Source organism: Halichoerus grypus, chromosome 1 (assembly GCF_964656455.1).
Source record: "Halichoerus grypus chromosome 1, mHalGry1.hap1.1, whole genome shotgun sequence".
Taxonomy (NCBI): Eukaryota; Metazoa; Chordata; class Mammalia; order Carnivora; family Phocidae; genus Halichoerus; species Halichoerus grypus.
In genome coordinates, this window is record NC_135712.1 from 82212441 (window position 1) to 82232902 (window position 20462).

Genomic DNA, 20462 nt, shown 5'->3' on the forward strand with positions numbered 1-20462 from the left:
AGAGAGACAAAGCGAGAGAGGGAACACAAGCAGGGGGAGTGGGAGAGGGAGAAGCAGGCTTCCTGCCGAGCAGGGAGCCCGATGTGGGGCTCGATCCCAGGACCCTGGGATCATGACCTGAGCCGAAGGCAGATGCTTAACGACTGAGCCACCCAGGCGCCCCTCAAATTCTACTTGTTCATCATTGGTATATAGGAAAACAATTGACTTTCGTATATTAACCTTGTATCCTGCAAGCTTGTTAGGTTTGTAGTTCTAGAAGTTTGTCAGTTCTTTTGGATTTTTCTACATAGACAAGTCATCTGTGATGAGACAGTTTCATTTCTTCCTTCTCAATCTGTATACCTTGTATTTCCTTTTCTTACCTCATTGCATTACTAGGACTTTCAGTATGATGTTGAAAGGAGTGGTGAGAATGGACATCCTTCCCTTATTTCTTTTCTTAGTAGGAAATCTTCTAGTTTCTCACCATTAAATATAATATTAGCTGTGGGTTCTTGTAAATCTTTATCAAATTAGGAAGTTTCTCTCCATTAGTAGTTTGTTGAGAGTTTTTATTATAATTAGATATTGGATTTCATCCAATGCTTTTCTGCATCTATTGATACAGTCATATGATTCTTCTTTAGCTTGTTGATGTGATGGATTACATTAATTGATGTTCAAATGTTGGACCAGCCTTGCATACCTGGGATAAATCCTATTTGGTCATGGTATATATTTACTTTTGTACATTATTGGATTTGATTTGCTAATATTTTGTTGAGGACTGTTGCATCCATGTTCATAAGAGATACTGATTTGTAGTTTTTTTGTAATAGCTTTCTCTCGTTTTGGTATTAAGGTAATGCTGGTCTCATAAAATGAGTTAGGAAATATTCTGTTTTCTATGTTCTGGAAGAAATTATAGAAAATTGGTATAAATTCTACCTTCAGTGTTTGGTAGAACTCACCAGTGAACCAATCTGGGTCTATTTTGGAGGTTTTGGAGGTTATTAATGATTATTTCAACTTCCTTAGTAGATATAGGCCTATTCAGATTGTTTCAGAGTGATTTTTTCTTGTGTGACTTTTGGCAGATTGTGTCTTTCAGGGAATTGGTCTGTTTCATCTAGGTTATCAAATTTATGGGCATAGAGTTGTTCATAATATATTTTTAATATCCTGTTAACCATAAGACCTATAGTAATTTCCCTTCTTTCATTTCTGATACTAATAATTTGTCTCTTCTCTCTTTTTTTTTTTCTTAAACAACTTGGCTAGAAGCTTATGTATGTTATTGATCTTTTCAAAGAACTGACTTCTGGTTTTATTTGTCTTCTCTATAGATTTTCTGTTTTCAATTTCATAGATTTCTACTCTATTATTTCTTTTCTCTTGCTTACTTTGGAATTAATTTGCTGTTCTTTTTCTAGTTTCCTAAAATGGAAGCTTAATTTTAGATCTTTCTTCTCTTCAAATATATGGATTCAGTGGTATAAATTTCCCTCTAAGCACTGCTTTCAGTGCATCTCACAAATTTTGAAAAGTTGCATTTCTATTTTCATTTAGTTTAAAATATTTTTAAAATTCACTTGGGATTTCTTCTTTGACCCATGTGTTACTTGCTACTGTGTTATTTAATCTGCAAGTATTTGGAGATTTTTTTCCCAGCTATCTTTTCTATTACTGATTTCTAGTTCAGTTGATTTTTAATTTAACTGTGGTCTTGAGAGCAAACACTGTATATCTATTCTTTTAAATTTGTTAAGGTTTTTTCTGTGACCCTGAATGTGATCTGTCTTGGTGAATGTTCCATGTAAGTTTGAAAATATGTAATCTGCTATTGTTGGATAAAGTAGTCAATAGACATCGATTATGTCCCATTTATTGATAGTGCTATTGAGTTCAACTATGTCCTTACTTTTCTGCCTGCTAGATTTGTCCATTTCTGATAGAGGGGTGTTAAAATCTCCAGCTGTATTAGTGGATTCATCTATTTGCAGTTCTCAGTTTTTACTCTCAGTTTTTATCCCATGTATTTTAATACTCTCTTCTTAGGTGCATACACGTTAAGGTTGTTGTGTCTTTTTGGAATATTGACCTATATGGCATTTTCCTTCTCTCTAAAGAACTTCTTTTAACATTTTTTGCAAGATAGATCCACTGCCAATAAATTTTCTCAATTTTTGTTTATTTGAAACAGTCCCTATTTCTCCTTCATTTGGAAGGATAACTCCACAAGGTAACAGAATACCAAGTTGATGATTTTTTTCCCACTCAAGACCTTAAATAACACTCCACTCTTCTTGCTTGCATGGTTTCTGAAGAGAATCATATGTAATTCTTATCTTTTCTCCTTTATAAGTAAGGTGTTTCCCCTCCGCCCCAGATTCTTTCAGGATTCATTCATTCATTCATTCATTTTTATTTTCTGTACTTTGAAAATGATATGCCTAGGTATAGGGGTTTTTTGGCATATATCCTGCTTGGTGTTCTCTGACCTTCCAGAGGTGTGGTTCAATGTCTCGACATTAATTTGAGAAAATTCTTAGTCATTATTGCTTCAATAATGTTTCTGGTCCTTTCTTTTTTATTCTTTTGGTATTCCCATTATGTATCTGTTACACCTTGTCTAGTTGTCCACAGTTCTTGGATATTCTGTTTTGGTTTTTTCAGTCTTTTTTGTCTTTGCTTTTAGTTTTGGAAGTTTCTGTTGTCATATTATGTCATATCAGCTCAGAGATTGTTTCCTTAGCTGTGTCCAGTCTACCAATGAGCCCACCAAAGGCATTCTTCATTTCTATTACAGTGTTTTGATTTCCAGCATTTCTTTTTGATTCCTTGTATTTCCATGTTTCTTATGTTATCCATGTGGGTTCTTGCATTTGTCTACTTTTTCCATTAAAGCTGTTAGTGTACTAATCAAAATGTTTTTAAGTTCTTGGTCTGGGGATGCCTGGGTGGCTCAGTCGGTTAAGCATCTGCCTCTGGCTCATGTCATGATCCCAGGGTCCTGGGATCGAGTCCCGCATCGGGCTCCTTGCTCAACAGGGAGCCTACTTCTCCCTCTGCCTCTCTCCCCTGCTTGTGCTGTCTCTCTCTCTCTCTCTTTCTCTCTGACAAATAAATTTTAAAAATCTTTAAAAGAAAAGTTCTTGGTCTGATTAATCCAATATTTCTGTCATATCTGAATCAAGTTCTGATGCTTTTTCAGTTTCTTTAAACTGTGTTTTTTGCCTCTTAGTGTGCCTTGTGATTTATTTCTTGATAGCCAGACCTGAGGTACCAGGTAAAAAGAACTGTGGTGAACCAGTCTTTAGTCATGTGGTGATTAGGTGTGGGGGAGGGGAGGTGTTCTATAGTCCTAGGATTATGTCTTAAGTTTTTTGGTGAGCTTGTGCCCTGAATTTCACCAGTGCATCTCAGTTTGTTTTTTTGCTGATTTGTTTTGATTTATTCATTTGTGGGGGACAGCATGGCTGGAGATGTGTATTTCCCTTCCTTCGGTTCTGTTAATTAGGCTCTGGTGAAACCCCCATAGTTTAGGCTCTAGTAAAATAGTTCTCTTATGGACAAATCTTGGTCAGAATAGAACTCTGGTGTACTTCAAATGATTCCTTTTCCCCTTCCACTGCTAGAGGGTCAAGGGGATTTTTCTCCAGTATTCACTGTGAGGACCTGATAGAGCTTCTGGAGGTAAAACACAAAAGTATGGGGGGCTGTCCTTGGGGATTGTGACTCTCAGAGTCGTCCACCCTGAGTGTCCAGCAACTTGTCGGTTACAGCCCAGTTTTTCCTCCTCTGGTACTTGTTCCTTAGAAGTTTTGTTCATGGGTTTCTGTTCCAGTAAGTTGTGAATCTCTGTATTTGCCTGTCTCTCTGATTTTGGGGGCAGCAGTTTGCCCTGTGACCTCATATCTCTGATGGATCTGAGGAAAATTGTTGATTTTTCAGTTTATTTGGCTTTTTACTCTTGTCGTGTTAGAATGGTGACTTCTTAGTTTCTTATGGACCAGAAACTGGAAGTCTTCACTAAATTTTTACAAGGCACTAATGGGTTATGACCCCCAGTTTGAGAAACAGTCTTAAATTATATGGAACTACTTTCAGCTAAGTGAAAAAAAACTCAAACACAAAACACTATATGGTATATGATTTCATTTATATGACATTCTAGAAAAAACTAAGGTTGCCTGGGGCCAGTGACCCAGGGCAGGGACTGACTGCAAAGGGGAACAAGGGAATGAACATTTTGGATGATGGAAATGTTTTGCATTTTCATGGTGGTGGTGGTGGTGTTTCTATGACTGTATTCAGTTGCAATTGAAGCTCAACACACTTCCCCACGCTTAAAATGGATAAATTTTATTATATTAAATTATACCTTAATAAAGTTGGAAAAGATGTAGCTTTAGTTGCTAAACAATCTTCCAATGGATCACCAGCTAAAGGACTTTTAAAGGAAACCTGCAAAGCCCACAATCAGGAGGAAAAAATGTTATTATATTTATTCTACTGGGCTAGAGGGAGGTGGGATGTCACAGTATGAGGTTCCAGGGATCTTGGTGCCCCGAAGCCGTAACACATGGTCCAGCCATGTTCTCGTTGCTGCAACGGTTGAGACTACTCACAACTTGGGCTTACCCTTTGCTGAAAACCCCAAACATACTTTTCTGTTGCTAGATTTCATGTGGCTCCCTATTTTTTAGTAACAATCATTTGCTGCTGCAAAATGTGAGCTATTTTCTTCACGAAATGCAAAATGTTTACCATTGAATGAAGGCAGCATTAAAAGTTGATGTGATTTGTTTCTCTGTCTGGTTTCGGGAGACAAACCATAAGAGACTGTTAACTATAGGAAACTGAGGGTTGCTGGAGAGGAGGTAGGTGTGGGATGGGGTAACTGGGGGATGGGCATTAAGGAGGGCACGTGATGGAATGGAGCACTAGGTGTTATATACCACTGATGAATCACTGAACTTGACCTCTGAAACTAATACTACGCTATATGTTAATTAATTGAATTTAAATAAAATAAAGTTTAAAAAAATACATTAATAAGAAGTTGATGTGATACATCATAGAAGATTTTGATTTCTACTGATCATATGCTATTGAAATGTGACTGTTGTATTTTATCTTTTAGGAACCGTGGAGTTTATTATGGACTCAAAGCACAATTTCTACTTCATGGAAATGAATACAAGGCTGCAAGTGGAACATCCTGTTACTGAGATGATCACAGGAACTGACTTGGTGGAGTGGCAGCTTAGGGTGGGAGTATTTTTTCTGTTAAAGATCAGTCTTGACAATAGGTTACCTGCTAGCCTCCTAAAAGAAGGTGTCACTTTGGACAAGGGTTCAATTCTTGGTGGTTGTCATGAGGACAGGAAAATGGGCAGTTAAAGATGATATTTCATTTGTTGCTGTGACATTATTGTCACTTTATGGACTCAGATTTCTAACCTGTCACTTACCATCATTTCTCTTCAGCATGCGGTAGCCTAAGGCAAGGGGCAAGTGAGATGCTGCCACTGAGGCTTTCTTGTGACCACATTATCTCAACACCAAAGCCTCGTGCTCTACCTGAGGCCACATTATTCTGGGCTGGGCCATCATTTGATTTTAGAGGCAGGACAGATGCTAGCCCCAGTGAAATGAGCTAAGGAAGAGCTGGGAATGAAGAGCCAAGGTAATGGTCTAGACCAATAGAGTGAGCCACATGCAAGTGCTGACTTGCACACTGTTGTTGCCTGTGGTAGGATAAGTATAGCTCATTCAGAATAAGTGTTTAGAAATTTTTATAGCATTTTTGACATTGCTATGATACGTCTACTGTATGTTACAAAAGTGTAAGTCTATAATTGTTTCTTTTTTATAAATAGTTTGAGAAACGCTGGCCTGAACTAGAGTTCCACAAAGCATATTCCTTCAAATAAGAATAATACCTTAGTCTGTTTTACTCTCATTATTGAAAACAGTTGATTTTATAGCCTTTTTTAATATGAAAAAATATTTTAAGTACTATAAATACTTTTGATCTCTGTAGGATTCTTGGTTCTTTATATATTCTGAATCTAAAATTTTTTTGTGTGTGTTGTGATGCTAAAGTCTTAATTATTTTGATAATTTTGTCTTTTCAGAATGTCGATGGACAGTAATATCATGTTCCTTTTGCTGGTTCCTTGGGGATGATTGGTGGTTTTAGTTGAGCCATAAGATTCTTTGGGGCCTCTATCGCCTTGGGAGCTAATGAAAGCCAGGCACATCAGGCTAGTAAGTGTTAGTAAGTGATGGGAAAATTGTAGCGGATTTAGAAAGTTTTAGAAAGAGTGCTTCTGTTTCCAGAATTCAAGAAAAAGGGGATATTTTTTTTTTCCTGAAGCAGTAATTGAGAGAGTCCAGAATTTTTTTTTTTAGATTTATTTATTTATTTTAAAGGCGGTGGGGGGGCAGAGGGAGAAAGAGAAAGAGTCAGATTCCGCACTGAGTGCAGAGCCTGACGTGGGGCTCAATCTCATGACCTGGAGATTTCAACTTGAGCTGAAACCAAGAGTCAGACGTTTAACTGACTGTGCCACCCCAGCGCCCCAGGAGTCCAGAGTTTTGAAATCATGATGGATAAAAGGTTTCTAGGGAAGGGAAGAGAAAGCTTTTGGGCATAAGGGGAACCAGTAGACTTATTTCTGCATCTCAAGAAACTGCAAGAGCTTTGAAGGCCCTTTAAAAAGAGAAGTAGGCTTTTCTTATCTGGGGGCGGGGGGTGGCTGGAATTCTTGAACTGATGGATACCGCTGGACCTCATTTACAATGTTCAAGGCACTTTGGAGTCTTGCTTCCAGGCAGAGGTAAAACAAGGGGCCTCACCATTTGGTGAGTTCAAGCTCCAGGATCAGCCTCTGGAGTCAAAGGCTCCCTAGAATGAGGCTGCAATGTTGTCAGCATCTAGGCTGCAGACGCAGGTGGGTAGCCATGTCCAGGGGAAGCTGGGGAGAAGATCCAAGGTCCACGAGTTCCAAAGAGTCAATGTCTAAGCCTGAGAGAACTCACATGGCACAGATTTCCAAGGCTCCAGAGGCACGGTTGGGGCCTGTCTCTTCTGAGCCCAGATAGAAGTCAACCCGAGAGGAAAATAGGCAAAGATAAGCCAGGTTGAAATGGGGCTATATAGTCAGAAATAAGATCACATCATGAAATATGGACACATGGTCATTCTTGTTTATATCAAGACAAATAGGATTCTTTATTAAAACATTAAAAAGTATTTCATTATAAAGGATAAGAATGAAATGACAATAGCTAACACTTGTGTAGTGCTTACTGTATGCACTTTTCTCTGTAGCATCAAGAGGTTAAGAAACATGCCCAGAACAGAGGAAGTATAGAGACAGAATTTGAACCCAGGCAATAGGGCTGCAGAGTCTGTGGTTCAAAACACCATGTCATAAAGCATTCAGTGTAGTTCATTTTCCTTTCATTCTTAACTGCTGTGGTTCCTGATTTTTCTTATCTACAGATTTAGAGAGATGAAACCTTTGCCTCTGTTTCATGCTTACCTCCTTAGTTGCAAGTAGTGCTAAATTACTTAGTTTCTTCCCCTGTATCTTTTGCTTTCTCAGTTCTTTTCTCATCTTAGAGGACAATTTAAGGAGAGAGAAGAGAGAGAGAGAGAGTGACAGCATGTCCTCCAATACCCTTTTCCAAATTATACTAGTTGAAGAGAGAGAGTTGTTGTATTGGTACATAACAGTCAGTGTGATTGTAGTAGTGATAGACAATGATGGTCATCCTGCTTATAATCTGGTATCATGCAATATGGGTTAACATAACAAAATTGAAAAATCATCATGTTCCCCTTTCTGTTTTGCTTTATCACTCACTTGGTGATGAAGATGACAAAGATGGGGGCACCTGGCTGGCTCAGTGGGTAGAGTGTATGACTCTTGATCTCAGGGTGGTGAGTTTGAGCCCCACATTGGGTGTAGAGATTACTTAAATAAATAAACTTTAAAAAAAAAAAGGTTAACAAATATGACAAATGCCACACTTTCGCCATAGCTGTGAGTGTAGTCCTAAACACCAACTAATAATTAGCTATAAAAAGAAGATTGGTTTGGTAACTGAGCACTGATGTTTTAAATGAAAATGGATTATCTTGCCAGTAAGAACTTTTAATTGTATTACATTAAAAAAACAGTGATTTTTATATTTATAATTTAGTCATCAGTTCACCTGCTTTTTCTACTTTGAAGACTCTAGAAATCCATTGTACTTAATACATTATTTCCAAGCTGCATCTGTTTTTTAACCTATTTTTGTTTTTGCCTCAAACTCGGGGAGGTGAGGAAAATAATAGTTTTTATTTGGCTTTGTTATAAAGCCCGAATGCACGTTTTCCATGGAAAAAGGCAAGACCATCAACTTCCCAAGTCTCATAGGTGCTATAAGGGGGATTTTCACAGAAGCACATCTTTCACCAGATTGCAGCAGGAGAGAAGATTCCTTTGAGCCAGGAAGAAATAACTCTGCAGGGCCATTCCTTTGAAGCTAGAATATATGCAGAAGATCCTGACAATAACTTCATGCCCGGGGCTGGGCCATTAGTGCATCTCTCCACCCCTCAGGCAGACCTTTGCACTAGGATCGAAACTGGAGTGAGACAAGGTAAAGTGAATTCAATGAAAAGTCTCGGTCTTGTGGAATTTTCGGTGCATTACTATTTCTGGACAGCATCTTTTCCCTGTGTCTTATGGAAATGTTTAGTATGTTTTAGAATAAAGGACTTAATTGGTTTCTCATTAATCTTTATTTTTCTTTCTGGAATAGTTATTTAAAAAAAATAGCTAGTATTTTTACACAATATGCCCTTTGTTGAAATGTAGCAGTACTTGTTCAAACCTAAATAACAAACATTTTGTGTATACTGTTTCATATTTCTACTCCTCCTAGTTCTAAAAGTGATTTAAGGCACTGATCCCCGCTATGCCCAATGCCCTCTGCCTTCAAGGGACTTAAAGTCAAGCTGGAGAATTAATATATAAACTCAGTGCAAGCGAAACAACAATAAAAGAAAGAGAAATAAAACAGTAACAGCACAAGAGCTGTCATAGCGTGTGATTACCAGCAATGGTCGTAACAGTTATTTAGCGCATACTGTGTACTACATATACTGTTCCAGGTGACTTTTTTTATATGGGCTGAACTACCCTGTGAGTAGGTGTTATTATCACTCCCATTTTCCAGATGAGGACACCAGGGCACAGAGAGGTGACTTGCCCAAGGTCACCCTTGGAGCCAAGATTCAGACCCAGTCTCTCTGGCTCCAGAGTCCATGCTCTGAGCTCCTGCCACCTTGACTTTAGCTGCCAGAGAAGTTATCCGGGTGGTGAATGTTGAAAAGCAGTTCTCAGCATTAGAGGTTATGTTAGGCCAATACAGCCCGGACGCATTTCGAAGAGGAAGTGTGGAGTGGATTTGAGTAGCAGATTGAACAGCACGCAGAACAGTGAAGAAAGGAGAGCTTAACTCCAGGTGTGGTGGAGGAACTGTAAGAAAACGTGGCTGGAGAAAAGGGGTCAGGATGGTGAATAGTTGGAGGTGCAGCTAGAGGTACAGGTTGAAAGCAGATCACATAGTGTCTTGAAAGCCAACATGAGGAGTCAGGACCTCTTGAGGGCAAAGTGGAAGAATTTTGAGAACTCTGGCTAAACCACAGCAAGATTTAGTAGTCAGTGCCTTTTTTTAACTTAATAGCAGAACACTTTAGAGAGAAAAGAGAACACTCGCAATGGAAAAGAAAGAATCTGCAGGGCAAGCAAAACTTGCAGTGTAATTTAATAAAGGTGCTCGAAGGATAACAGAGGTGTAATTCTGCAAAGGACTCCCAGATTCACATCTCGGCACTGGGAGCATCATCTACTCCAAGAAGCTTCCCCAGCCCTCCTCTTCTGCGTTCCCCAAGCCCCTTGTGTATTCCTCAGGCACTTTCCTTATTATACTGTTTTACAGTAACTTTTTACTCCTTGTCTAGTTTTCCCACTATATTGTAAGTTTCTTCCATGTTATATTTGCAGCACCTTGCTCAGGCCTGGGCCTAGAAGTGTTCAGTATGTGTTGGTGAGTGATGGGGTGGATAGGTGGGTGGATGATGGATAAGGGAGTGTAATCTAACCCCTTGATTTTATAGATGAAGACCCTGAGTCTTAAACCCCTGCGAGCCTCAGTTCCTCATGAATAAAGCAGTGGTAACGATATCTGTCATGCAAGAGCTCCTGAAGATTAAGTGTGAAATGAGCATAAAGCCCCAGCAGAATGTCTTCCATGTCATATTTTATCACTTTGAGTTTTGACTGTGGTTACTGGTTTTTCGATTTCAGGAGATGAGGTTTCAGTGCATTATGACCCCATGATTGCAAAGCTGGTTGTATGGGCTGCAGATCGCCAGGCGGCCTTGACGAAACTGAGGTACAGCCTTCGTCAGTACAATGTGAGTGCCCTGGGGCCATGTTGGGGACCCTGATGATCTGTGTATCTCCACAGCCAAGTATGTCCGTCATGATTGGTCAGCCTTTGTCCTTGTCGGCTTATTTCCACCAGTTACCCAGATGTCAGGAACAAACTGATTTCACATTCCCATGGGTCAGAATAGAGTTTAATGACTTCTTGATTCAGCTAGAAAAGAAAAATTGCAGGGTAAAACTGTTAATGTCAGTGTTATACTTCAGTGAAATCTGATATTAAATTCATATTCATCCTGCTAGATAAGGCCAGCTACACAAGTGTGGCCTACAGTCTGGTTTTATTTTCCCCAAAGGAAAATAATTATGTTCAGTTTTATCCATTTGACAGAGTTTGTTGCTTTTTTGTAGCACATTGGTTTCCTTGGTGCCGTAAGCCCCAAACCATACTGATGTAGCGTCGTAGAAGGATTTATTAACCCGTGACATCCAAAGTGTTATATGTCATTAATTTGACCAAACTTCTCATCTCTGTGGCTCCAACCACACAGGGCTCCTTGCCATTCCTTAGACACACCCAGCATGGACCCATGTGTTCCTATTCTCTCTTCCAGAATGTTTTTCCCCACATGATCGCAAGACTCCCTCCTCACCATCCTCAGCTCCTGCTCATTCAGAATCCTTCCCAGGCCTTCTCCATTTTTTTTTAAAAGATTTTATTTAATTATTGAGAGAGAGAGAGAGAGAGAGAGAGAGAGAGAAGGCACGCGCATGCGCACATAAGTGGGGGGGGAAGAGCAGAGGGAGAGAAAGAATCCCCAGCAAACTCGCGTTGAGCACAGAGCCCCAACGCAGGGCTCAATCCTACAACCCTGAGATCATGACCTGAGCTGAAACCAAGAATCAGACATTTAACCGACTGAGCCACCTAGGCACCCATCCATTTTTTTTTAAATTGAAATATAGTTGATATATAATGTTATATTAGTTTTAGGTGTACAACAGAGTGAGTCAGTTCTATACGTTACACAGGACTCACCACAATAAGTGTAGCTACCATCTGTTACCAAAGTTATTACAGTATTATTGACTATATTCCATATGCTGTAGTTTTCATCCCTGTGACTTACTTACAACTGGAAATTGGTACCTCTTGATCCCATTCATCTATTTAACTTATCCCCTCATCGCCTTCCCTGCTGGCAATCATCAGTTCTCTATTTATGAATCTGTTTCTGTTGTGTGTTTGCTTTGTGTTTTAGATTGCACATGTAAGTGAAATCATGTGATGTTTGTCTTTGACTTATTTCACTTAGTATAATAACCCTCTAGGTCCATCCATGTTGTTACAAATGGCAAGATTTCGTTCTTTATTATGGCTGAGTAGTATTCTGTTATGTGTATATACCGCATCTTCTTTATCCTTCATCTATAGATGGACTGAGGTTGCTTCCATATCTTGACTATTGTAAATCATGTTGCAATAAACATAGGGGTGCATGTATCTTTTCTAATTCGTGTTTTCGTTTCATTTGGGCAAATAGCCAGCAATTGGAATTACTGGATCATATGATATTTCTGTTTTTAATTTTGGGGGAACTTCCATACTATTTTCCACAGTGGCTGCACTCATTTACCTTCCTACCAATAGGGTACAAGGGTTCCCTTTTTTCCATGTCCTTACCAACAGTTGTTATTTGTGTCTTTTTGATACTAGCCATTCTGACCAGTATGAGGTGCTATCTCATTGTGGTTTTGATTTGCATTTCCCTGATGATGAATGATCGTGAGCATCTTTTCATATGTCTGTTAGCCATTTGTATGTCTTTTTTGGAGGAAAAAAAATGTTCAGGTTTTCTGCCTACTTTTTAATTGGATTATTAGGTTTTTTGGTGTTGAGTTGTAGGAGTTCTTTATATATTTTGGATATTAGCCCCTTATCAGGACATATAATTTGCAACTATCTTCTCCCATTCTTCTTCCATTACCTTTTCATTTTGTTGATGTGCAAAAACTGTGCAAAAGCTTTTTAGTTTGGTGTAGTCCCAGTAGTTTAATTTTTCTTTTGTTTCCCTTGCCTGAGGAGACATATCCATAAATATGTTGCTAAAGCTGATATCCCGAGAGATTACTGCCTATGTTTTATTTTAGGAGTTTTATTGTTTTAGGTCTCACATTTAGGTCTGTAATCCATTTTGAGTTTATTTTTTGTGTATGGTGTGAGAAAGTGGTCCAGTTTCATTCTTTTGCATGTAGCTGTCCTGTTTTCCCAACACCAGTTATTGAAAAGATGGTCCTTTCCCACTGTATATTCTCGCCTCCTTTGTCATAGATTAATTGACCATGTAAGCATGGGTTTATTTCTGGGTTGTCAGTTCTGTTCCATTGATCTTTGAGACTATTTTTGTGCCAGTACCATAATGTTTTTATTACTACAGCTTTGTAGTGTAGCTTGAAACCAGGTCACCCCATTTAAAATAGGGCCCTTTGCTCTTCTCTATCCCCTTAACCAGCCTTATTTTTCTTCATATAGCCTGACATCATATTAGATATTTGTTTATATTGTCTGTTATCTGTCCCTAGAATGTAAGCTCTGTAAGGTTTCATTCCTCATCGTGTCCCCAGTACCTGGATCAGGACCTGGCACCTAACGGTGCTCAGTAAATGTCTATTAAATGAATGATTGGATGAATGACTGAATGAACCCAAGGCTCAGATAGCTGGTTTTACCCTTGATCCCATTTATTGGGTGTATGTGGGTTCATTTTATACCTTTTCATTTTTATATCGTTGTGTAAAGTTTGGATTTTAGTGTCAGAAGGAAGTTCCTTTGAGGTTACATTTAATCCTATCTCCTCAGTGTAGCAATCCTAACCTCAGTTTGCAGTCTTCCTATTTTGTAGGAGTATTCTGAGTGGCAAGTCTTCAATATCTTGCAAATAAATCTCATTTAAGTTTCTTAACATTTATCACTTTCCTAGCCTGAGTCAATTAAATGTATCCATGTGACCTACCCTAACATCATATCCTATTTCCTCTTTATCAGAGAGAGTAAAATGTAGTTTGCTACATTTTAAAAAATGTATCATAAAATACAGTTTTAAGTGTTAAGTCCAGATAGATAGTGATGGTGAAGTGGGTTGTTTTGTTTTGTTTTGTTTTTCCTACAAGTTGTCCTAATGCTGCCATGTGGTACCTTAGTAGGTTTTTTATTTTCCTTGAGAATTGTCCATTGTGGAAAATACTTCGTACAAAGAGCAGAGGCCATAGAAATGATTTTGTCTTTTTTTAAAAATTTTTTTTAACATATAATGTATTATTTGTTTCGGGGTAGAGATCTGTGATTCATCAGTCTTACACAATTCACAGCGCTCACCATAGTACATACCCTCCCCAGTGTCCATCACCAGCCAACCCCATCCCTCCCACCCCCCTCCACTCCAGCAACCCTCTGTGTGTTTCCTGAAATTAAGTCTCTTATGGTTTGTCTCCCTCTCTGGTTTCATCCTGTTTCATTTTTCCCTCCCTTCCCCTATGATCCTCTGTCTTGTTTCTCAAATTCCTTATATCAGTGAGATCATATGATGCTTGTCTTTCTCTGATTGACTTATTTCGCTTAGCGTAATACCCTCTAGTTCCATCCACGTCTTTGCAAATGGCAAGATTTCAATTTTTTGATGGCTGCATAATATATATATATACACACACACAATGGAATATATATAATATATATATTAATATATATATAATAAATTCTATATATATATATATATATATATACACACACACCACATTTTCTTTATCCATTCATCTGTTGATGGACATCTAAGCTCTTTCCATAGTTTGGCTATTGTGGACATTGCTGCTATAAACATCGGGGTGCAGGTGCCCCTTCAGATCACTACATTTGTATCTTTGGGGTAAATGCCCAGTAGTGCAATTGCTGGGTCGTAGGATAGCTCTACTTTCAACTTTTTGAGGAACCTCCATACTGTTTTCCAGAGTGGCTGCACCAGCTCGCATTCCCACCAACAGCATAGGAGGGTTCCCCTTTCTCTACATCCTCGCCAACATCTGTCGAGAAATGATTTTCTGAATATGTTGATTTCCCCACTCACTGGGGACGTGGGCTTTATTCTCTTCCCAGATTGTCGGACTGCATACCAACATTGACTTCCTCCTCAGCCTGTCCGGCCATCCAGAGTTTGAGGCTGGGAACGTGCACACGGATTTCATCGCTCAACACCACAAGGAACTGTTTCCCAGTAGGAAGGCCACAGCCAAGGAGTTTTTATGCCAGGCAGCTCTGGGTCTCATCCTCAAGGAGAAAGCCATGTCTGATGTTTTCAACATTCAGTCCCACGGTATGGAAAGCTTTTCTCTTTGCTCTGCTTGTTAAGAGTCGATGAATAAGCATTGGAGGTGCTTTTCTTTCTTTATGCCACTCTTGTGTCCCTTTTCTTCTCTTGGTGATTGACACCGTCCTCTGCTAATGTGGTTCTTAGTGTGAAGTAGAGTAGATTCACATATATGGATGTGCCCATAAACACTTTTTAACCCATTAAATAAAACTTAACTAATTGCCTAACAGTGTTGAGATGGGTCTTTTTTCAACCAAACGCTAGTTCTTCCTACACCCTGTGCTGACGCCTTCCAAAGCTTTTTTATTCGCCGCTCCTCAAGGGCCTATGTTGTTGTATTTTCTGTACCTGTGGCAACTTCCTTGGTCCTAGGGACTAAAGACAGAGCACTGGAGACTCTCAGATTCTCTTGGGTACCTGAGATTTATCGTTGCGTTATTTCCTCCTTTCTTTTCCATTCTGTGATCAAATTTCTGATGAACTAGAGACCTAGGTACTTCCTCGAATCAGAGAATCTGAGCACAGGAAGGACCAAGGCAGAGATTCGTCCCGGTTGCCACACGCACACATCTCTGCTTCAACACCCCCTCTAAGCTGTTGCTCAACCTCTTTTTAACACCTCAGGAAATTCGTAACGAGAACTCATTAGCCTGTTATGGTTTCAGTCAGTTCTTCCTTTAAAAGTTCTTCCCTCTAAATTGAGCAAAATCTGAGTTCTCCCAAACTTGCTCCAGAATATTTACTGCAGGCTAACTCTGACCTTTGGAGCAAACAGGGAAAAAAACCAAATTAATCCATTTATCTCTTCATTATTTTTAGAATTTTTATATTATAGGGTTTTATTATTAGGATCTTTAATTTCTAGATTCATTCAAGAAAGTTATATTGAAAGCTTAAAATATATAACTACAGCTTTAGGAGATGTGTGCTCTATTCTCATTTTGTCCTTTTACACTAAATGAAATGCATCTAAATATGCCTGCACGGTGTTCCAAAGCCTGAACATAGCATTGTTAGAATCGAGTATCCTCTTTTTTTTAAAGATTTTGTTTATTTATTTGAAAGAGAGTGAGAGAGAGAGAGAGCATGGGGCTGGGGGGAGGGGCAGAGGGAGAGGGAGAAGCAGACTCCCCGCTGAGCAGGGAGCCTGACCCGGAGCTCCATCCCGGGTCTTCAGGATCATGACCTGAGCCAAAGGCAGACTCTCAACGGACTGAGCCACCCGGGCGCCCTAGAATCAAGTGTCCTCTTACTCCCTCCTTCCTTTTTACAATTTATAATGGGTGCACATAGGAGCTTCAGAAGAAATTGCTTCAGTTCAGCTCTGCTGTAACTCCTGGATACTGTCCAACAGAGGATGAGCACACAAGCCTGTGGGCGGGACGAGTGACGCAGGAAGAGGCGAGGCGAGACAAGAGTAGTGAGTGGTGGAGATTTTGGTGACCTGGAATGCATTTGCCCAAGGAGGGGAAGACCACTGTGCCGCTCACAGCCCCGGAGGAAGAGTGTTGAGGCTGCAAACACTCTGATTTTTCAGACAAGCTGGAATTTTTCACATGCCATTTCCTGAGATATAAATGAAAGTATTAATTTAAATTTAAAGCAGTAGGGACAAAGAAGGCCCATTTGAGCTGCCAGCGTAGGGCGGGTGTTTTGTTTTCTTTTGTAAGGTATTAAGTCAGGCCTGACGTTTGTAAATTTGTTGCTGAATTGTAATTTTTTAATTAAATTAAATTTTAACTTTTTTCTAGATCAGTACTCACCTTTTGCATTCAGCAGTGGAAGAAGACTGAATATTTCTTACACGAGAAACATAACTCTGAGGGATGGTAAAAACAGTAAGTAATGTTTTATTAAAAAGAGGAGTGTGCTTCATGGAAATACATCACATTCACCTGGAATAAAAGGATCCACCCTAGTCACGGATCAGTCAGTTACATTTTTTAAGCTCCCTAGCCTAACCATTGGTAGGAATACTAGGATTGATTGGCTCGGGTGGTACAATTAGTGGTATTTTTGTTCTTTTTCCTCTTCCTATATTTTGTAAATATTTGAAAAATATGTCATTAAATATACCTAGCAAAACGACTAAAATGAAATATGCCAAGATGTTAGGTGACCATTGGGTAGTGGGATTTGAGGTGATTTGTACCCCCCCACTCACACACATACAACCCACTTCTTTGTACTTTCTTTCCCTTGCAGCTTTTCTTCAGCAAGAATGTACTACTTTTAAATAAAAACAATATCCAAAACTACTCTGGGGAGAAGGATTACCCACCGTTCAGGCAGTGTTTCAGGTCGAAGTGGGTTATTAAGGAGCCATGATTTATTAAGTGCCCAATCACATGTAAATTTTTGTCTTCACCAAAATAGGGGCACCTGGGTGGCTCAGTCGGTTAAATGTCCGCCTTCAGCTCAGGTCATGATTCATGACCCTGGGCTCAAGCCCGGTGCCCATTGGGCTCCCTGCTCAACAGGGAGTCTGCTTCTCCCTCTCCCTCTGCCCCTCCCCATCACTCGTGCTCTCTCTCTGTCTCTCCCTCAAACAAATAAATAAAATCTTAAAAAAAATTTATCTTCACTGTAATTGAATGAGGGGGAGTCCCTGCCATACCCATGTACAGCCGATGAAACTGAGGCAGAGAAGGTGAAGTAACTTACTGAAGGTTAGTGACATTGACATCCAGCCTTTCTGACCTTGACTCCTGTGCCATTTTTACTTTTCCAGTGGAAAATGGATTTTTGGCTGCAAACTAATTTGGGTAGGTTGAGGGTGGGACTGATTTATTGTAATTGAAGCCAGGAGAGGCTGACATCAAAAATTTTAAATTTTTTATAAATTTGTGACTGGAACAATGTACCAGAGGGATCAGAATCCCTTGATAGCAGTATCCCTTCTGCTGCAGGACACTTTGCATGGGAAGCCAGATGGGTGCAGAGTCAGAGCTGGTGGGGCTGCATAATCTTGAACGTGAGGTGTCATTGAACTGTGAAAGCTCCATTATAAAAACGTGCCTACCAGGTAGAACAGAATCTTCCTGCTAGCTCCTGGTAGTACCCTCCTCCCCAGACAGAGTAAGATCTTTATCTCAACTCTGTGTAGATATCTGTTCAGTTTTTAGCAAATTCCTTTTTCACAGAAGTTGATTGGGTTACAGCTCTTGAGATATTTTTTCATCCTGAACCTGGATGGTCATTACCTTCAATGTATTGAGTACGTGGAAAAAAATGTTTGCAAACATCCCTTATAGAGTAGCATTCTGCAAATGGTTAACCTATCCATTTTATGCTAGTGTGGTTATTCATTTCATTCTTAAAAAACAGCCCCTCCAAAATCAGGGATTATCTTATTCTAGACCCCTATATACTGAATATAAGTCTCAGTAGGAGTAAAGTTTCAGTGGCCTCTTCAGCCTAAATTAAACAGAAAAATCGCATGTGTGATTAAGAGTCAGATGAGCCAACTGTGTTATTTGGTGTGGATCTTCACCAAGGCACTTAGCAGTGTTTTGAACTATACTGCATTTCTTGGAAATTTTTAAAATTTTTAATTAAAAAATGAATACATTACTGAAAACCAGCACGATTGCTGTTCACTACATTCTTCTGGTAGTCTTCTTCAACAATAACCCAGCTGTCAGAAATGTTCTGGTGGGTCTCTGATAAATGCTAATTAACAATACCATGATTGAATAAGTGAGTACACCAAACAGGAAGTCTTAAGGGCCCAGAAGCATTTGTGAATTTAAAGTAGAACCAACTCTTAATGAATGATCTCAGTGAGAATGATCAAGTATTTTAAATATTTAAGGCTTGAAAAATTCCTACTTTGTTGCTAGTGGCCATGCTTCACAAAACCCTGCCCTACCCTCAATAATAAGAATAAGAATAATAGCTAAGATTTATTGAGTTGTTTTGTATATGTCAGATATTAAGTGCTTTCCATGATTATTTAATTACCGTTTTCAGAATAGGCCAATGAAATTGGTGTTATTATTAGTGTCAACTTCATAAATGGGGAACCAAAGCTTAGATTAATAATTTTCTTAAAGTCATTCCAAAAGTAATTGGTGGAGCCAGAATTCGAACCCACACTCCAGGGTATATGCGCTTACCTAACACTGCGCCATGCTACACTTACATACCTTATTAAATGTATAAGAGGATGGGGCGCCTGGCTGGTTCAGTTGGTTGAGCATGCAACTTGATCTCGGGGTCATGAGTTCAAGCCCCACGTTGGGCATAGAGCTTACTTAAAATTAATTAATTTAAAAAATAGAGAAATAGGAGGATATTTAACGTTCTCTTGAGGAGATCTAGAGATAACTAGGGGAGGGAGGAACAAGTTCAGTTACCCTGTAACATATGAAAGAATTTATTCCTTTAGTGCAATTGTAAATGGGATTGTTTTCTTTATTTCCCTTTCTGCTATTTCATTATTAGTGAATAGAAACAACAGATTTTTGTGTATTGATTTTCGTATCCTGCAACTTTGCTGAATTCATTTATTAGATCTAATAGTTTTTTGGTAGTCTTTAGGATTTCCTATGTGTAGTATCATATTATCTGCAAATAATGAAAGTTTTACTTCTTTATCAATTGAATGTCTTTTATTTATTTGTTTTCTTGTCTGATTGCTCTGACTAGGACTTCCAGTACTATGTTGAATAAAAGTGGTGAGAGCGGCCATCCTTGTCTTGTTCCTGACCTTAGTGGGAAAGCTTTCAGCTTTTTATCATTGAGTATGATGTTAGCTGTGGGTTATCGATAGATGAATGGATAAAGAAGACGTGGCATATATACACAATGGAATATTACTCAGCCTTAAGAAAGAATGAAATCTTGCCATTCGTGACAACATAGATGGACCTAGACAATATTATGCTAAGTGAAATAAGCCAGAGAAAGACAAATATCATATGATTTCACTTATATGTGGAATCTAAAAAATGAAACAAGTGAATAAACAACAAAGAGAGAAACAGACTCATAGAGATCAAACTAGTGGTTGCTGAAGGAGTTGGGGGCAGCGGATGAAATGGTGAAGGGGGTTAAGAGGTACAAACTTCCAGTTATAAAACAAGTCACACGAATGAAAAGTACAACATAGGGAATATAGTCAATAATATAATACACTTATGGTAAGCATTTAAAAATGTATACAGTTGTTGAATTCACTGTGTTGTATACCTGAAACTAATTTAATATTATATGTCAACAATAATTCAAATTTTTAAGAAAATTTTTAAAAAAGAATTTATAGTTTTCCTGGAAATGTGTTTACTATGATTCTGTTGACTTTCATGTCAGCTAAATACTTTTCATATTTCATAAATCGAAAAAAAACCCTAATCTGGTATAATTGGATGCATTTTCTCTTCAGAAGGGTTAAAAGATATTGGCAAGATATAGGTTGGAGAAGGTTCATTTACTAATATGTTCATTATAAAGTTTTCAAAAAAATAGATGTTCTGAGTAATGTGAAGAGAAAAAAAGATGTCTTTGTCCCTACTTTCCTCTCTTAAGGAATTTACCATATAGCAAAGGAGAAGTGGGTGTGTTGGGAAGATAGGTGGTGTGGTGGTTAATAATGCAGACCCTGGGGGTGCATGGGGGGCGCAGTCGTTTAGGTGTCTGCGACTCTTGATTTGGGCTGAGG

General features: G+C 38.9%; 1 protein-coding gene across 2 annotated transcripts in view; it reads left to right on the forward strand.

Annotated features, from left to right (window-relative positions):
• Positions 1–20462, forward strand: part of MCCC1 (methylcrotonyl-CoA carboxylase subunit 1) — a 58906-nt gene that overhangs the window by 28706 nt on the left and 9738 nt on the right. For both annotated transcript variants that reach the window (XM_078068551.1, XM_078068556.1), the window contains 5 exons: positions 5129–5256; positions 8463–8646; positions 10359–10468; positions 14587–14803; positions 16552–16638. In XM_078068551.1, the coding sequence (XP_077924677.1) occupies positions 5129–5256; positions 8463–8646; positions 10359–10468; positions 14587–14803; positions 16552–16638 (726 nt within the window). The remainder of the gene's footprint in view (positions 1–5128; positions 5257–8462; positions 8647–10358; positions 10469–14586; positions 14804–16551; positions 16639–20462) is intronic.